Below are 16,084 nucleotides of genomic sequence, written 5' to 3'. Positions count from 1 at the left end.
TGACTGAAACATAAAAAAGGGGGCCTTAGGGGTCACGGAGAACACTGGAGGCAACAAATTCTTCTCCTGGTATGAGGGAGAACATAGCTGTCAAAAGAGCAAATCAGGTACTGCTCACAATTAAAAAACCAACAACAAACAGCCAAGAGATAAGAATAAGTACCTATGTGTTATGAAGCTGCTGTCTTGCTCCTATAATTGAATGGGGAGGTCTTTCAACATTATATTACTCTTCCTGCAATACGTGGATGTCAAGACCTGCTTTTAGTATCTGAATTTGTGATGGCGAAAAGGTGCCTGTCTTATCTTTTGAAGACAGAACTGCATAATAGTTCCATACAATTAGTTGGTTATTGAAACTGTTGATGACATTTTCAAATCCAAGTTAGCGATGTGGTTTGGAGAGAACCCACTGAGATGGCAAAGCCAAACAAAAACATAGGAGTTGGTCATATATCAGAACTGCACATTTTAAATTCAATTTGTTGAAATCCCTCATATGTGATCCCTGTGCTTGACATGCAGTTTAGGATGAAGCCCTTCTAGTTCAGTATGCAAAATATGATCTCAAGGTTGGACATTAGCAGACCTTCTCTGATGTGGAGACTGTTTACCAGTAAAGAGCTGCATGCATTGTTGGCTGCAGTGTTATAATTCTGATGTAGTTCAACAGCTAAAGTAGTCTCACAGAAGCACCAAGGACAGTGAGATGACTTGTGCATGTGGAATGTATTAGGTAAGATAGAGGCAGCTTCCTATAGAAAAAACTACAGTTCAGTTATAAAGTCATAAAAAAATCAGCCCCCTGACTAGCATATGAAAGAACTTATGAAAAAAGACAAACTTTCAAATTCATATTCAGATATGTAATTATTTATTATGCATTATGCATTGTTGGAATAATCACATTAACCAGGATATTTTATCCAGATGAAAGTGACATGGACTCAAGAGGATTTACTCTGCAGCCTCCTTGCCCTTTAAAAGAGAACAAAGAAACTGAATTAACTAGATGACACTTACACTTACATTTTCAGAGTTTAGTGGTGAAATAATTATAATGTTTGTTCAGAAAACATTATCTTACCTTTCCAGCATCGCGGCTTTTGGCCTTGAGCTTGTTGACCTGGGACTCAGCAATGTCAGCACGCTCCTCAGCCTCCTCCAGCTCATTCTGAACCTTCCTGCACTTGGACAGGTGAGTATTGGCCTGTTCCTCCTGTTGTATTTGAAATTGAGTGCAATTAATACAGAAAAACAAAACAAGAGTCAATGCGAAGTAGCAAAAGTAGCAGATATTTTCCTGTATAGCAAAGGCAGAAGAATACTCACAGCTTCCTCAGCCTGCCTCTTGTAGGCCTTGACCTTCATCTGCAACTTGTCAACCAGATCCTGCAGTCTGGTGACATTCTTCTTGTCCTCCTCAGTCTAAAGAGAAAAAAGTTTGTCAAGAAATGTCCTCCCCTCTTAGATTTTGTATGCAGTTCTGGAGGAAAAGGAGAGCTTTCTTACCTGGTAGGTGAGCTCCTTCACCCTCCTCTCGTATTTGCGGACTCCCTTGACAGCATCAACACCACGTCTCTGTTCACCCTCAACCTCACCTTCCAGTTCACGAACCTTAACATGAAAAACATTTCCATTTCAGATACTGACCCCTGTTTTGTTATGTTGAGTTAAACATATTCATTCAGAGTCATATTTTGTTACCTACCCTGGACTCCAGTTTCTGGAGCTGTTTCTTGCCACCCTTCATGGCCAGATTCTCAGCCTCATCCAGGCGGTGCTGCAGATCCTTGACAGTGACTTCCAGGTTTTTCTTCATTCTCTCCAGATGAGAGCTGGTGTCCTGCTCCTTCTTCAGCTCCTCTGCCATCATGGCAGCCTATATGATGGAATAGTGTATTTTTAAATAATAGAAGTAAAAGTACCTTTAAATATAATGCTCCGTTTCAGAAAGAAAACCTTACATCAGTGATGGCTTTCTTGGCCTTGTCCTCAGCATTTCTTGCCTCCTGGACAATGTCATCAACTTCACCTTGGACCTGAAGGAAGTCAGTCTCAAGCTTCTTCTTGGTGTTCAGAAGACTTGTGTTCTAGTGTGGAGAAATAAACAACCTCAGTTATATTTTTAATGCTGGAACTGTTTGTTTAATGTATCGGTTTAAACAACCTTTTTTTATTCTCTACCTGGGAGTGCAGGAGGCCAACACGCTCACTGGCATCTACCAGCTCCTGTTCAGCCACTTTGCGGCCTCTCTCTGTCTGCTCCAGGGCAGCTCTGAGCTCCTCAATCTCAGCCACCATAAGGCCGTTCCTGCGCTCCACCATGGCAGCCTGCTCCTTCATGTCTTCCTGTCCTCTGACAGCATCATCAAGGTGCAGTTGAGCATCCTGGTTGACAGAGAAATGTATGGTGTTTGCTATACTTCATTGGTGTGAGCACTGTTATATCAAAACACTGAATATTTATACTACTGACCTTGAGCTGACCCTGGACGGTCCTCAGCTGTTTCTGGGACTCAGAAGCCTGGCGGTTGGCGTGGCTAAGCTGGATCTCCATCTCATTAAGGTCTCCCTCCATCTTCTTCTTGATTCTCATGGCATCATTCCTGCTCCTGACCTCAGAGTCCAGGGTGCTCTGCATGGAGTCAGTCACCCTCTGGCTATTCCTCTTAATCTGCTCCATCTCCTCATCCTTTTCTGCAAGCTTCCGGTCAACCTCACCCTTGACCTGGTTCAGCTCAAGCTGGACACGGAGAATCTTGGACTCCTCATGCTCAAGAGTTCCCTGTTTTTAAATAAAGTGTAAAACATAGAATTTTAAGATATGACCAATTGCTTAATTTATGTCCTTTAAATCTCTCCACTCCATCCTTTTGTATTTTGTATTGTTACCTCAGCCTCTTCCAGGGCAGTCTGGATCTCAGCCTTCTCGGTCTCAACAGTCTTCTTGCCCTTTTCCAGCTCATGAATGCTCTTTCCAGTCTCACCAAGCTGCTCCGTCAGGTCTGAGATCTCCTCTGCAAGAAGACATTTAAAACCCTTAACACAAAGTCAGCATTTACCAACGTACTATTGATTTGTATTTCAGGATAATACATTTTGTTTTTAGCTTCTCTTAACAAGCTTTGATTTGGAAGTATTTTAAGGCCATCTTGACTTACGTTGGAGATTCTTGTTCTCCCTCTTAAGAGTTTCCAGATGGTCAAGAGCCTCCTCATAGGAGTTCTTCATCTTGAACATCTCAGTGCTCAGAGAGCGAGCCTCTTTCTGGGCACCCTCCAGCTCTGCCTGACCCTCCTCATATTTCTGCTTCCATTCTGCCAAGACCTTTGAAAAGCAGTTTGTGTCGGGTTAATTTCACATCAAAGACACTGCTTCCAAAAATCCATATGCTCATATTACGTTATATGAATGTTAGTTTGTCCTACAAAATCACACCATTTCCAGAGAGAGGTATAACCTTGTCAAAGTTTCTCTGCTTCTTGTCAAGGCTGGCAGCCAGGCCATTGGCTCTCTCCACATCCACCATGAGGTCCTCAACCTCAGCCTGGAGTCTCTGCTTGGTTTTATCCAGAGAAGCACACTTGGAGTTGGTAGCCTCAATTTGTTCCTCAGCCTCCTGTAGACGCTGGGCAAGCTTTTTCCTGATAATGCAACCGATTAGAGGACGTGGACAGGTTTTAGTAGACAACATAACAACCCACATCCACATTCTATGTGTTTCTTTGCCTGTTTGGTACATACTTGGACTCCTCAAGCTCTTCAGTGCGCTGGATGGCATCAGTTTCGTACTTGGACCTCCACTGAGCAACCTCACTGTTGGCCTTGGACATGCCACGCTGCAGCTCAGCCTTTGCCTCCTGCTCCTCCTCAAACTGCTCCCTCAGAAGGTCACAGTCGTGGCGTGCAGACTGAACACCGTGGGCCAGGGCATTCTTGGCCTGTTTGTGAACAATGAATGGTGTTCATTTAGGGTTTTCACAAAATGTGGGTAATGTACTCCAGTTCCTTCATGTCATTCACGGGTATCAGTACCTTGACTTCCTCCTCATTTAGCCTCTTCAGCTCCTCAATTTGCTGAGTGAAAGCCTGTTTGCTTCTACTCAGCTGAGACACAAGAGCATCTTTCTCCTCAACCTGGCGGCCGAGTTCACCATTTTCAGTTGTAAGTCTTGCTCTCTGAGCGCTGAGGTCGTTGACCTGGCGCACACCCTCATCACTCTTGGCCTTGATTTCACTGAATTGGTCCTCAAGGGTACGGCACATCTTCTCAAGATTTCCCTGTTTGTGAAAGTAAAATGAATAAGCAACACAAAAGTCAGAAATGTTTATGGCAATTATTACAAATTTAATTTAATACAAAACGTACAAGAATATGTACGTTTGGTATCATTGTTTGCTGTATGATATTGTTTGTAGTTAGAGTAAGCTAGAGCATTAAGGTTTACATGTCACAAACCTTAGCTTTAGAGATTGCCTCCATGTTGCTGGAAAGATCATCAATCTCCATCTTGTATTCACTCTTCTCCTTCTCAAGCTTCTGCTTGACACGCTGGAGGTTGTCGATCTGCTCTCCCAGCTCGGCCACGCTATCAGCCTGCTTCTTACGGAGAGCTGCAGCAGTGGCTTCATGCTGCAGAGTGGACTCTTCAAGGTCACGACGCAGCTTCTGGAACTCAGCCTCACGCTTCTTGTTCATCTCAATTTGAGCAGCAGTGGCACCACCAGCCTCCTCAAGCCTTTCACTGATCTCCTCAAGTTCCCTGGAGAGATCAGCTCTCTGCTTCTCAACTTTAGCACGAGCTGCACGCTCAGCTTCAATCTCTTCTTCCAATTCTTCAATGCGGGCCTATTGGTTGTGAAAAAGAAATAAGTGATACTAAGAAAGAACAGGCAGATGATAGTAAACACTATTTGGTACTGCAGATGTGAACAAACCTGAAGCTCCTTGATCTTTTTCTGGAGCTGAGCACCTAATGATTGTTCATCCTCAATCTTGCTAAGGAGCTGGCTTGTTTCAAAGTCCTTCCTGTATAATTGTAAATTAAAATAGTTATTAATGGCTGCTCATACCAAAAAAAGGACTAAAAAAGAGGTACATGTTTGCATGAATCATTAGTAACTAATAGAATTCTACATTACTTCTTCAGCTTCTCATCAGACTGCTGCTTGTCATTCTCCAGATCCATGACATTCTCCTGGGACAGTTTCAGGTCACCCTCAAGCTTTCTCTTGGATCTCTCAAGGTCCATGCGGAGCTTCTTTTCTTGCTCCAGAGAACCCTCAAGCTGCAGATACAAAGCATAAAGTAATTAAGTAGCACAATGATATATGTGGATTTCTATACACAGACAGGCCCTTAACTCACATCATCCACTTGCTGTTCAAGCTTAGTCTTGGCCTTGGTCAGAGTGTTGACTTTGTCTTCCTCTGCCTGGAGATCATCAAGAGTCTGTTGATGGGCCTCTTGGAGGGATTTCTTCTCTTTTGTCAGCTTAGCAATTGCCTCATCCTGAGAGGCCATCTCCTCTGTCAGGTTCTTGACCTACACATAGAAAGTTTTATATCAATATCCAGTAAACCTCACGAAGACTCCTTGAAAATAAAACATTATTTTTTTTAAATAATATAAACCTTGTTCTCAGTGGCATGTTTCTCCTTCTCCACTTTGGCCAAGGTCAGCTCCAGATCATCAATGTCCTTCTTGAGCTCAGAGCACTCATCCTCCAGTTTCCTCTTCTTGGCAGTCAGCTCAGCATTGATTTCCTCTTCATCCTCCAGTCTCTCGGTTGTCTCTTTGAGTTTGGCCTCAAGCTGGATCTTACTCTTGATCAGACCCTCACACCTCTCCTCAGCATCGTTAATAGTCTCTTCGCTCTACAGTTAATACAAGATAAAAAGGATGAAATCTGATTTGTATTGAAAACATAATTCTTAGACAGGTTAGTCATTTGAATATTGCAATGATGTGAAGAATTGTTACCAGTTGTACAGTTATACACTTACAGATGACATTTGCAAATGCAGGTCATTCCTCTCTTGCACAATAGCCACCATCTTCTCCTCAAGCTCCTTCTTCCTGGCATCAACCTTTGCAAACGTCTCTTTGAGTTTTGCATGTTCCTCCTTCAGTGCAACCAGCTCCTTCTCAGTTTCAGCACTCTGAAGCAGAGGCTTGATCTTGTAGTACACCTTCATCCATGGCCAGTGCTTCACATTAATGAATGAGCGGATATTCATCTGGATAGTGAAGATTGCATCTCTGCAAAAGAGGTTGGTTTGTTGATTAAACCGTGTTGAAGCTTACTGAATAGATCATAGGGATTCTGTCAAACACTGAAAGTGATTCGTCCAGTCTTTTATATACATATGTGTTGATTGAATTTATCTCTGATTTGTTTGTTGTACTTTAATCTATTAGAGATTGGGAATTTATTAAACACAACCTATTGTGTTACAAGTAATAAACCTGCAATTCTATGTTTATTTACAGATCATTTTGTTGAGCGTGATTCCACCAAATACATCACACATTACCTCCTTTCCATCATCGCGACAAACTCCCTCCTCATCAGGTATGCACGGCACAGAGCCTGAGTCATTGTGACCAGGGTAACCAGTTTCTCATCTCGCATCTCCTCAAGGGTACCAAGCAGACCAGCTTTGAAGAACACCTAAAAGAGAAGAACAAAATCATTATGAGTTGTGTGATTGAAAGCAGAAATGGACACCCTGTATGTAATTCAATATTTATCCATAATAACAGATATAAGATAGAAACATTTTCCACCTTAGTGTGTCCAAACTTGTACTCATCGTGATCAACATCGATGGATCCCAAGAGCTTCTCAGCAGCCTTTTTGTTATCAATGAACTGACCCTCAGGAATAACACTGGCATTCAGTACTTTGTATCTGTTGTCAATAATAAGAAAAACATTATTTAACCCATATAATACATATATAAAGTGTGTATTATAAGTTATTGTTGTATATTGTTGTATGTTTACCTCTGCTTGAAGTCAGCATACATGATTCTGCTTGGGAAACCCTTTCTACAGATTCTGATACCCTCTAGTACACCATTACACCTGAGCTGGTGGATGACCAGGAAGTTTTGCATATAACCTGTGAAAATACAGGGATGTATAATTTTCAAGCAAATACATGGTGTTGAATAATGGACATGTCTTAATTTGCTAAAAGCCCTTTACCTGGTTTCTTAATTTCATTTGGAATCAGACAACGCACAAAGTGAGGATGGGTGGCCCTCAGGTTGGTCATCAGTTTACCCAAGTTCTCCTGTTGAGGCAAGAATGTATACAATTTGAATCATACAGTTAATTGTGCTGGGACAATTATTGATTGATTGATCATTTTCTTCTTGATATTAAAACACATACCCTGAACTGTGAGGATACAGTCTGCATGGAGCCACCCTTCTTCTTACCACCCTTCTTAGCACCACCAGTCTCTGTTGACATACAAATAATGAATCAAATAATTAAGTTATCTAAGTAATCTAATAGAATTACTATTTGTGTATTAGCCTTTTGACTTGAACAGGTTATTACCCTCAACAGGAGGTGGGTACAGGACAGGCAAAAGTTTGACTGATGACTTCTGGTACAGCTGCACGACAGTGTCGTTCAGTGGATCCTTGTTCTTGTCCAACCATCCAGTAACATTGTATTCCACGATGCCGGCATAGTGGGCCATGGAAAAGTGAGCCTCCTGCTTGCCTTTGCCAGGCTTGGGCTTCGCAAAGGCTGCTGTCTTTCCAAGATGCTGGGCATACAGCTTGTCCTTGAAAGTGGTGTCAGAGGCCTTGGGGACAATGCACTCCTCTTCAAGGATGGCAAAGATACCCATGGGCTGTTGAAAAATAGGATTGCTTAGTTATAAAAGTGGACATCATGAAACTATACAAATCTAACACTGTGCTAGTTGGATTGATTGAAACTGACCCTTTCAATCAGCTCAATGCAGGCAGCCAAGTCCATGCCAAAGTCAATGAACGCCCAAACAATGCCCTCTTTCTTGTACTCCTCTTGCTCCAGGACAAACATGGTGTGGTTGAAGAACTGTTGCAGTTTTTCATTGGTGAAGTTGATACACAGCTGCTCCATGCTGTTGTACTGTGTTGGATACATATGCAAACATTATTTGAGAGTGGCACTCTTAAGTCATTAGAAACAAATGTTAGTGAAGAATCTTATAATTTTGTCCTCACATCGAAAATCTCAAATCCAGCAATGTCCAGCACACCAATGTAGAAGTTACTTGACTTCTTGGTGTCCAGCATCTCGTTGATACGAATGACCATCCACAAGAACATCCTCTCATAAATAGACTTGGACAAGGCTGACACCGAGTTGTTGACCTATAACAATATGTAAGAATTACTATTTACTTACTATGATGAGACAAGGCAGGGTTTCCACTGTCATGGAAATCCTGGAAAAGTCATGGAGTCTTAAAATCCCATTTTCCAGGGCTAGGAAAGTCATGGAATTAAGTTAAGTCACTACAGGTTCTGGAAAAGTCAAGGAAACATTATTTGGTTGAATGTAGATCTAATTAAATGAATTATGTTATTGTACTCTTCCATAGATAATGGTTTTGTTGTACCTGATTCAGTCTCCTTTCAGAGTTTAGGCCTAATCTGTGCTGTAACATATATATCATTCTGTTTATGTATAAGCTTGTGAAGATTCATGGAGATTTCATTAAAGTTCCTTGTAAAGTTTTGAAATGTTGTCAATGATAACGGGTGTGAACCCTGAGAAAGGAAATATCAGCAGTAAAATTCTTGTCAAACAATGTCAAAATCCTTGTGTGTGAGATACCTGTGCCACAGTCTGACCCTTGGTGACATACTCAGTTCCGACTTTCACCCTTGGGTAGCACAGAGCCTTCAGCATATCAGCAGAGTTCAGGCCCAGGAGGTAAGCGACTTTGTCAGCATCTTAAAACAACAAAGCGCTTAAGTGAGTTATTTATATCAATATTTTACTCAGGAAGGTCATTCTTAATCTAAATTGAGAGGCCACTAAAGAAATATCTAATGAATGACATTGGAGATATACAGTGCCACTTGAAAGTATGTGAACCCCTTGAGCACTAAGAGTTTTCTGTTGTTTTACCATGATTTTTAATTTTTTTCATCACCAATTTTCCATAGATGAAATGTCAGGTTTCACCGAATCTGTTACCTGCTTGACTTTACCAATGCAGCTGGGGGTTCACTTACTTTTGAAAATACACTTATTCCATGTTTCATGTAGTTTTTTGGCTACTCAAACAATTCCCTCTAAACAAGTACATGCAAATGATAAACATAAACCTGACATTTCATCTATGGAAAATTGGTGATGAAAAAAATGAAAAATCATGGTAAAACAACAGAAAAGTGCTCAAGGGGTTCACATACTTTCAAGTGGCACTGTATCTACAGGCTTCTGTTCTTCTGTTAGGTAATAAATATAATATATTAACTATAATCAGTGGAAAAGTACAACTTGACGTTTACATGCTGATCTTTCTTTTAATGAAATAACTTCAATAAATAAGACTACCTAGTAGAGTTTTTAAACCTACCCTCAGTGCCATCAGGCTCAGCCTGCTCCTCACGCTGCTTCTGCTTGAATTTCATATTGCCATGATGGAGCACAGCACCAGTCAGTTTGTAAATGGTGACTTTCTCCTCTCCACTGAAACCCAGGATGTCAATGGCGTCCTGCAATTACATGCATAAATGAAAATTAAGCGCATCATTATTGTTAATCATTAGTGCTTTAAAGAATGTCATTCTCAATATATTCATTGTCCAGAAGAAAAACTCATGGATATCTCACATCTGTGGCGTCCAACTCTTCTTTGTCATCAATGCTGGCCACAGTGATATGACCCTGACTGCACATGGGAAAGTCATAGGGGTTGCTTGTGAGCAGGGCCATTTCTGTAGAGGGAGAAAGCAATAATTTATTGTTGCAAATTAATTATTATATGTAATGTTTTTTGATTGTTGATTGAAAATAATAACCCCACCAATAATTTCAGGCTTGTGGTTGGTCATCATCTGGAAGAAGATGTGGTAGCCTCTCTCATCAGAAAGCTGGAATGACACTCTAGACTTTTCCAGCAGGTCTATTTAGGTGGGGAAGAATATATTTTAACTTGAAAAAATTAAGGCAGCAATAATGAAAAATGCTGATATAAACATGATAATAATACTTACAAGTCTCAATATCAGCTTTAGCCAGTTTTCCAGTTGAGGCAAAGTGAATTCTGATGAATTTTCCCTGTTTTCGACAAAATTATATCCTAAGTAATTGTTTCTTATTAATAAACACAGAACTGAGGCCAGAGTTTAAATAAGAAATGAACTTACAAAGCGGGAAGAGTTGTCGTTCCTCACAGTCTTGGCATTACCATAAGCCTCTAACAGTGGGTTGGCAGCAATAATCTGGTCTTCAAGAGAGCCCTGCAAGTGGAAGAAACATTCAAGGAATATGTTATGAAGAGAATGTTTGTTGCTTTATGATAATAAGCACATAAATGTGCAAGGGGTCTGACCTTTATCTTTCCAGACCCTCCCTCTGGCTTTTTTCCACTACTGACTGCAATTGTTGCAAAGTATTGGATGACACGTTTGGTGTTCACAGTCTTGCCAGCACCAGATTCTCCGCTAGATTAAACATAAGATATTGACTTTTTTCAGATAAGAATTGTGTGTGCCACAAGGTAACATAGAACATAATGCAAAGTTTATGTCCTGCATTGACACTTACGTAATTAGAACAGACTGGTTCTCCTTGTCTGAGGGACAAATGACATTTTAGATAAATCACTTTTTTGTCATTAGTTCATGAACAAATATGTCTTTTAAATGAAAAGCTTACCTTGGAGCATGAACTGATAAGCATTGTCAGAGACAGAGAAAATGTGGGGTGGGGCCTCCATACGCTTCTTGCCTCTGTAGGCCTCCACCACCTCTGTGTCATACACAGGGAGCCACTTGTAGGGGTTCACAGTGGCACAAAAAAGTCCAGAGTAGGTCTAGAATGAAGAAATAAAGGGGATTGGTTTTACAGCTGTTTTATTTTTAACATAGTTTTTCATCTGTGAGAAAGCATAAATCTTACGTAGATCATCCATGCTGCGTAACGCTCTTTGAGGTTATACAGGACAGACGCTTCATTGAGGTGGGTCATCATGGCCATGTCCTCAATCTTGTCATACTTGGGAGGATTCATGGGGTGGACATCCTCTTCCTTATGGACTACTTCCTAAAACAAATGGAAAATATAGAGGGATATAGTTAAGTACACTTTTGTTAAATGGAAATACTCAATCATTTTCTTAACTAAGAGCCTTGCTAACATACCTCCTTTTTATCAAGCAGTTCAACGGTGACCATTTTACCATCTCTCTTAATGATTTTAGCTTTCAGGTACAACTCCTCCTTGTCAGGTACATAACAAGCTGACTTTGCATCAAAGGGTATGGCTTGGGCCTCAAGCCTCTCCTTCTCAGGCTTACGGAGGTAAATGGCAGCCTTGCCATAAGTGGCCATGTCGCTGTCTCCCATGGTTGAGGTTTACTGTTGGAAGAAGAGGCATGAACATGTAATATTGTAATAAGAAATATTACAACCACTGACTGTAAGAAACATAATTCATCCTTGCAACATAGCACATCTCAAATAAGTAAACAAACTCACAACTGGATGTTTGTTTTAGTTTTTTGTTGTGACTGTGTATGAGGCAGTCAAGAGCAACAGTAAATATTTACAATTTATCTAATGTGGGAAACAGGTAATCATATAAAACTATGGGTATCTTGCTATTCAAAATGCAGCCGACAGGCTTGGGATAGTGTAGTTATTAAAAACAAGTGTGTTGTATTGTTATTTAGGGGATTTAAAATGTTGTCTTTATCTTTCATCCTGATTTACGGAGTGCAGTCTTTTTCAAAAAATCATTCCTAAAAAGGAAGAAAGACATCAGCAGATCTGAAAGGACGTGTCAGAAATGTTAAAGCTAAGTGCCTTGTCTCTTCTCTTATTATATTTTTTTAATATTTTAAGTGATGTCTTCATAGAACCTCACTGAAGCCTGGTCAAAGGAGATGTAACATTTGAATAAAAGTAGCTACAAAGCCAGAATAGGTGATGACTGTGTACAGTCCAGAGATTTGGATTAAAGGACCAAATGTGGAAAATATGCATACCTATGCAACCCCATTTGATTGAAAAAGACTGTTTTGACTGAACTGGAAAGGGTATTCAGAAATACAGGCATATGATTTTTTGGTAGCCGTTTGGCTTGCTAGCTAATAATTGAAAAGGACATTTCTGAAAGTTACTGAATAGAAAGTCAGTTACAAAAGCAGATAAACCTACCTGTTCTTTCCCGTATCAGATGAAATGTCCAGAAACGTCAAAAAGTCTAAAATGATGTGAGTAAAAGGGTAAGACAATATATTAAATATAAATGCAAATAGTAAAAACTTAAAAGATTTCATGGCCAAGCCGATCCAGCTGTCCCATGTTTAAGACAATATCACAGTTCATCATGCAGCCATCCACGTGTACTGCTCCTCCCTGCTTAATCAAGCAGTCAACAACTTACTGTGCACTGGAACCCCCTACTCCCTGTGAACTTCTCGGTTCCTCCAGGTCCTTATATTGTGAATATCTGCAAACTAAGCAGGATCCAAATAAGGGCTACTGGAATGGTTTGATATATTTATACACCACGTCAAGCAAACGATCACACACACACATTGACTCATAGATGTCATTAAATGAGCAGCACCCATACGTTAATTATGTGATTTAAATCTAACTTGTGATACTTTTGAGTCTACCTAATCTGGTCCATTTAGGTAGGCCTGCATATTCTTTAATTTAAAACAGAATCCCCTTACAACTGTATTATTTTTATACCACACACACATACATGGTATGATGAAGGTTTTATTGGGAGGGGCAGAGATATTCCATTTCAGGGCAATTTTCCAAAATGTCTGGAGGCACTGTGGCGCAAGCAGTATCCCCCCCCATATACAGGCTTGAACTCCCAGGGGGACGGGCCCGAATCCGACCCGCAGTCATTTCCCAAAACTTGCCAAAGTGGTGTACTGACATTTGTGTTATAATTTCCTTCAAATCTTGTTTACTAATCCCCATATTTAGCTTGTCTAAGAAATAAAAAAAAAAACATAAGCTATAGTCTCCTACACTGAAATGATTAAATATTTTAAATAATAAATCAAATACAAATAAACTAAATCCTCCCCCCCCCCCTTCACTTCACTGTCACAGCCTCGTGACACTATTTTTACATCTGACCTTCGCCAGGGTAAAGCCTTTCAGGCATTTGGCCTTTTTATTGCCTGTATTTTTATGTGCCAGATATCTGGCGAGCGCTCGCAATTAAAATAAAGTTCTTCAAGTTTCACTGAGTCGTCACCTCAGACCAACCAGAGAGCAACTTCGGCTTTCTTTGGGAGACCTAGAACCCCGTTCAATGTCTTCTTAAAAGAAGAAAAGAGTGCAACCCAATCTCTATTCACACCATTGAGGCCTATGTTAGGGAACACCTTCTGTGACCTCCTGACCCACAGAATGTATCAGACCAAAGACATTTTGTGCACATCATGGTTATGGTTATAGTATTTAGCAGACACTTTTGACTAACACAATATTTAAAAAATATTAGAAAACAGATCAATATAAAAAAAACTATAAAAGGCAGTAATACTATAGCCTTACAGGGGGGGGGGATGTCAAGAACAATATTTGGTCCCAAGTAATACAATAAATAATAATAAAAATTACAAATATCAAAGCTGTGACTATAGAGTAGGCCTCTAGCAAATTCATTAATTAGACAGACAGAAAAGTTTTTAATCTGTAAGCGTAGAGAGGTAATTTTGACAATGTACACCTGTTTCCACACAGCAAAGACAGAGTAGTGAAGTGGCCAAGAGTGTCCAAGAGTGGCCAAGAGTGGTAATCGAATTTAAATAGGAGTGTGCCGTTCCAGTGGCTGTCCCTTAGGCCAGACTGAGGGATTTCAATTAAATTCTAGCAGCTATAGGGAACCAGTGAAGGGTGACCAGCAGAGAGTCATGATCTGATCCATGTCTTTTTCTCTCTCTCTCTCTCTCTCTCTCTCTCTCTCTCTCTCTCTCTTTCTCGCTCTCTCTCTCTTTCTCTCTCTCTCTCTCTTTCTCTCCCTCCCTCTCTCAATCTCCCACTCCCTCTCGCTCTCCCTCTCCCTCCCTCTCCCCCTCCGCCTCCCCCTCTCCCTCTCCCTCTCCCTCTCCCTCTCCCTCTCCCTCGCCCTCTCCCTCGTGTGCGCGCGCGTGCAGGTTCAGGTTTGCCATGCCATTAACTCACTAACTGTTTGCCTGGATTTTAGAATTAACCCTTTGTGGGTTTTCTTGGACTGTGCATCTAGCCCTGGCCTGGTCTGTGAGTTTTTATGTTTCTGTCTTTTGCTGCCTGACATGCCTCATTGAGATGCCTGTTTTTGCCCTCTGCCCTCGGCAGATCAGATTACAACCTGGTCCTCCTCCAGCTCTCCTATAAACCCTGTGTTGTGAGGAAGCCTGTCACCACCCAGGCACAGCCTGGTCCTCCTCCAGCTCTCCTATAAAACTGCTAAATGACTAAATGTAAATGTAATAAACCCTGTGTTTGTGAGGAAGCCTGTCACCACCCAGGCACTCCCTACAGCTCTCCTATAAACTATAAATGTGAGGAAGTCACCCGCGCATTCAGGAAATGGACACAAGAGGCCAAAGAAGCTCTGCAGGCCTGCTGTGAATGCACAGACGAGAGTGTACTGCGAGACACGGAGGGAATCAGGGGAGTCACGGAAGTCGACAGGAGGGTTGAATGCTACACTGGCTATATGACATTCTGCAGGGACATGATTGTACCAGCGAGGACTGTGTGCTGTTTTCCAAAGAATAAACCCTGGATCACCTGTGGCATCAAGAGGCTCCTGAATCAGAAAAAGGCAGCATACAGAGGGACCCCCCCCCCCCCAACCTATCCTCCAGCAGCAGCCTGCCCCCCTTCACCACCTCCTCCTCACTGCTACAGCCCTAACATCACGTGCAATGCTTTGAGTGGGCAACGCGCTGTGTATTGAGTGGGCCGGTCTGACAGTAACTCCCGGGCCACTTTTTCCCCCCAGTCCGCCCCTGCTTATGTAATATGATATCCAACAAGTCTGTATATTGTATAATGTTTGTGAATGAGTCAGGTTGATGTACCATGGAGTTGAATATTCCACAGTAGGCCTCGGTCTACTGGCAAGCTTATTTTGTACTTACATTTGGGTTGGGCGGGGGCATCCTGCATCCTATGTAGGCAAAAAGAGGTGGAAACAGCATGTCAAGGTGCGCTTTTCAGGTCAGGTGGTCTTCCAACAGTGCTGTGATCCATGTGGCACCTGTAGACTTGTGGAAAGGCAGCAGTAGTCCATAGGTCAACTGTGTATGAGGGGTAGGCTGAAAAGTTACAAGCACCCGTTGAGTTATGATCATATTACTTGGATATTCTACTGGTGATTAACACATTGATGAAATGTAATTTGTCTTTATTGAGATTTCACTTTTTTAATCAGCGATGTAGTGATACGTGCAGTTGAAATGTGAAGATGTGATCGAGCCTGGCTCTTTGGCGCTGCTGTCAGGGTGCATGTTTGACACCCTGTAGACCCGGGTTCGAGTCCGGGTGGGGTGACCACGCTTTCCCTTCACTACAAATGATGTCAGAAAATGGGATGGCTCGCTGTGAGGTCATCAGATGTGTGCCAGTAAAACTGTGTGAGGGACCCCCAGGTAGGTTGACACCTGTGTGGCGCGCTCTGGATGGGAGAAGTACAGTTGGTGGTTGTGCAAGGAATGCCTGTGTGTGTGAAGCGCAAGGTTGCGCTTCCCGAAGGTGAGGGCAGTGTGACAATGTGGTCGTCACCACAGATGAGTATGTACTCTGACCTCCATGCCATCTCTAAGTTGAGTTCATTTTTAAACAGATTTACTCATTTATCATCAGCAAC

General features: G+C 41.6%; 1 protein-coding gene across 1 annotated transcript; it reads right to left on the bottom strand.

Moving 5' to 3' along the window:
* Positions 1-857: 857 nt before the first annotated feature.
* On the bottom strand, positions 858-12,721 carry LOC308373104 (myosin heavy chain, fast skeletal muscle-like). The gene is made up of 40 exons (XM_080848516.1): positions 12,638-12,721; positions 12,409-12,454; positions 11,392-11,607; positions 11,150-11,293; positions 10,907-11,063; positions 10,796-10,823; positions 10,581-10,692; positions 10,396-10,488; positions 10,243-10,306; positions 10,053-10,151; positions 9,860-9,963; positions 9,603-9,741; positions 8,852-8,970; positions 8,236-8,385; positions 7,970-8,140; positions 7,577-7,877; positions 7,406-7,476; positions 7,217-7,304; positions 7,013-7,130; positions 6,794-6,917; positions 6,541-6,677; positions 6,010-6,265; positions 5,638-5,880; positions 5,372-5,548; positions 5,146-5,291; positions 4,942-5,032; positions 4,463-4,852; positions 4,039-4,284; positions 3,748-3,944; positions 3,464-3,647; positions 3,165-3,330; positions 2,896-3,020; positions 2,480-2,788; positions 2,188-2,391; positions 1,968-2,093; positions 1,712-1,882; positions 1,513-1,617; positions 1,333-1,428; positions 1,088-1,219; positions 858-978 (listed from the first exon to the last, which is right to left on the bottom strand). Exons 3-40 carry the CDS (start codon positions 11,593-11,595, stop codon positions 958-960), a joined length of 5,808 nt encoding a protein of 1,935 aa, XP_080704642.1. The 5' UTR covers positions 11,596-11,607; positions 12,409-12,454; positions 12,638-12,721; the 3' UTR covers positions 858-957.
* Positions 12,722-16,084: the final 3,363 nt, after the last annotated feature.

This window comes from Sprattus sprattus, assembly GCF_963457725.1.
Source record: "Sprattus sprattus genome assembly, chromosome: 1".
NCBI classification, from domain to species: domain Eukaryota; kingdom Metazoa; phylum Chordata; class Actinopteri; order Clupeiformes; family Clupeidae; genus Sprattus; species Sprattus sprattus.
This window is presented reverse-complemented; position numbering and strand designations above follow the sequence as displayed.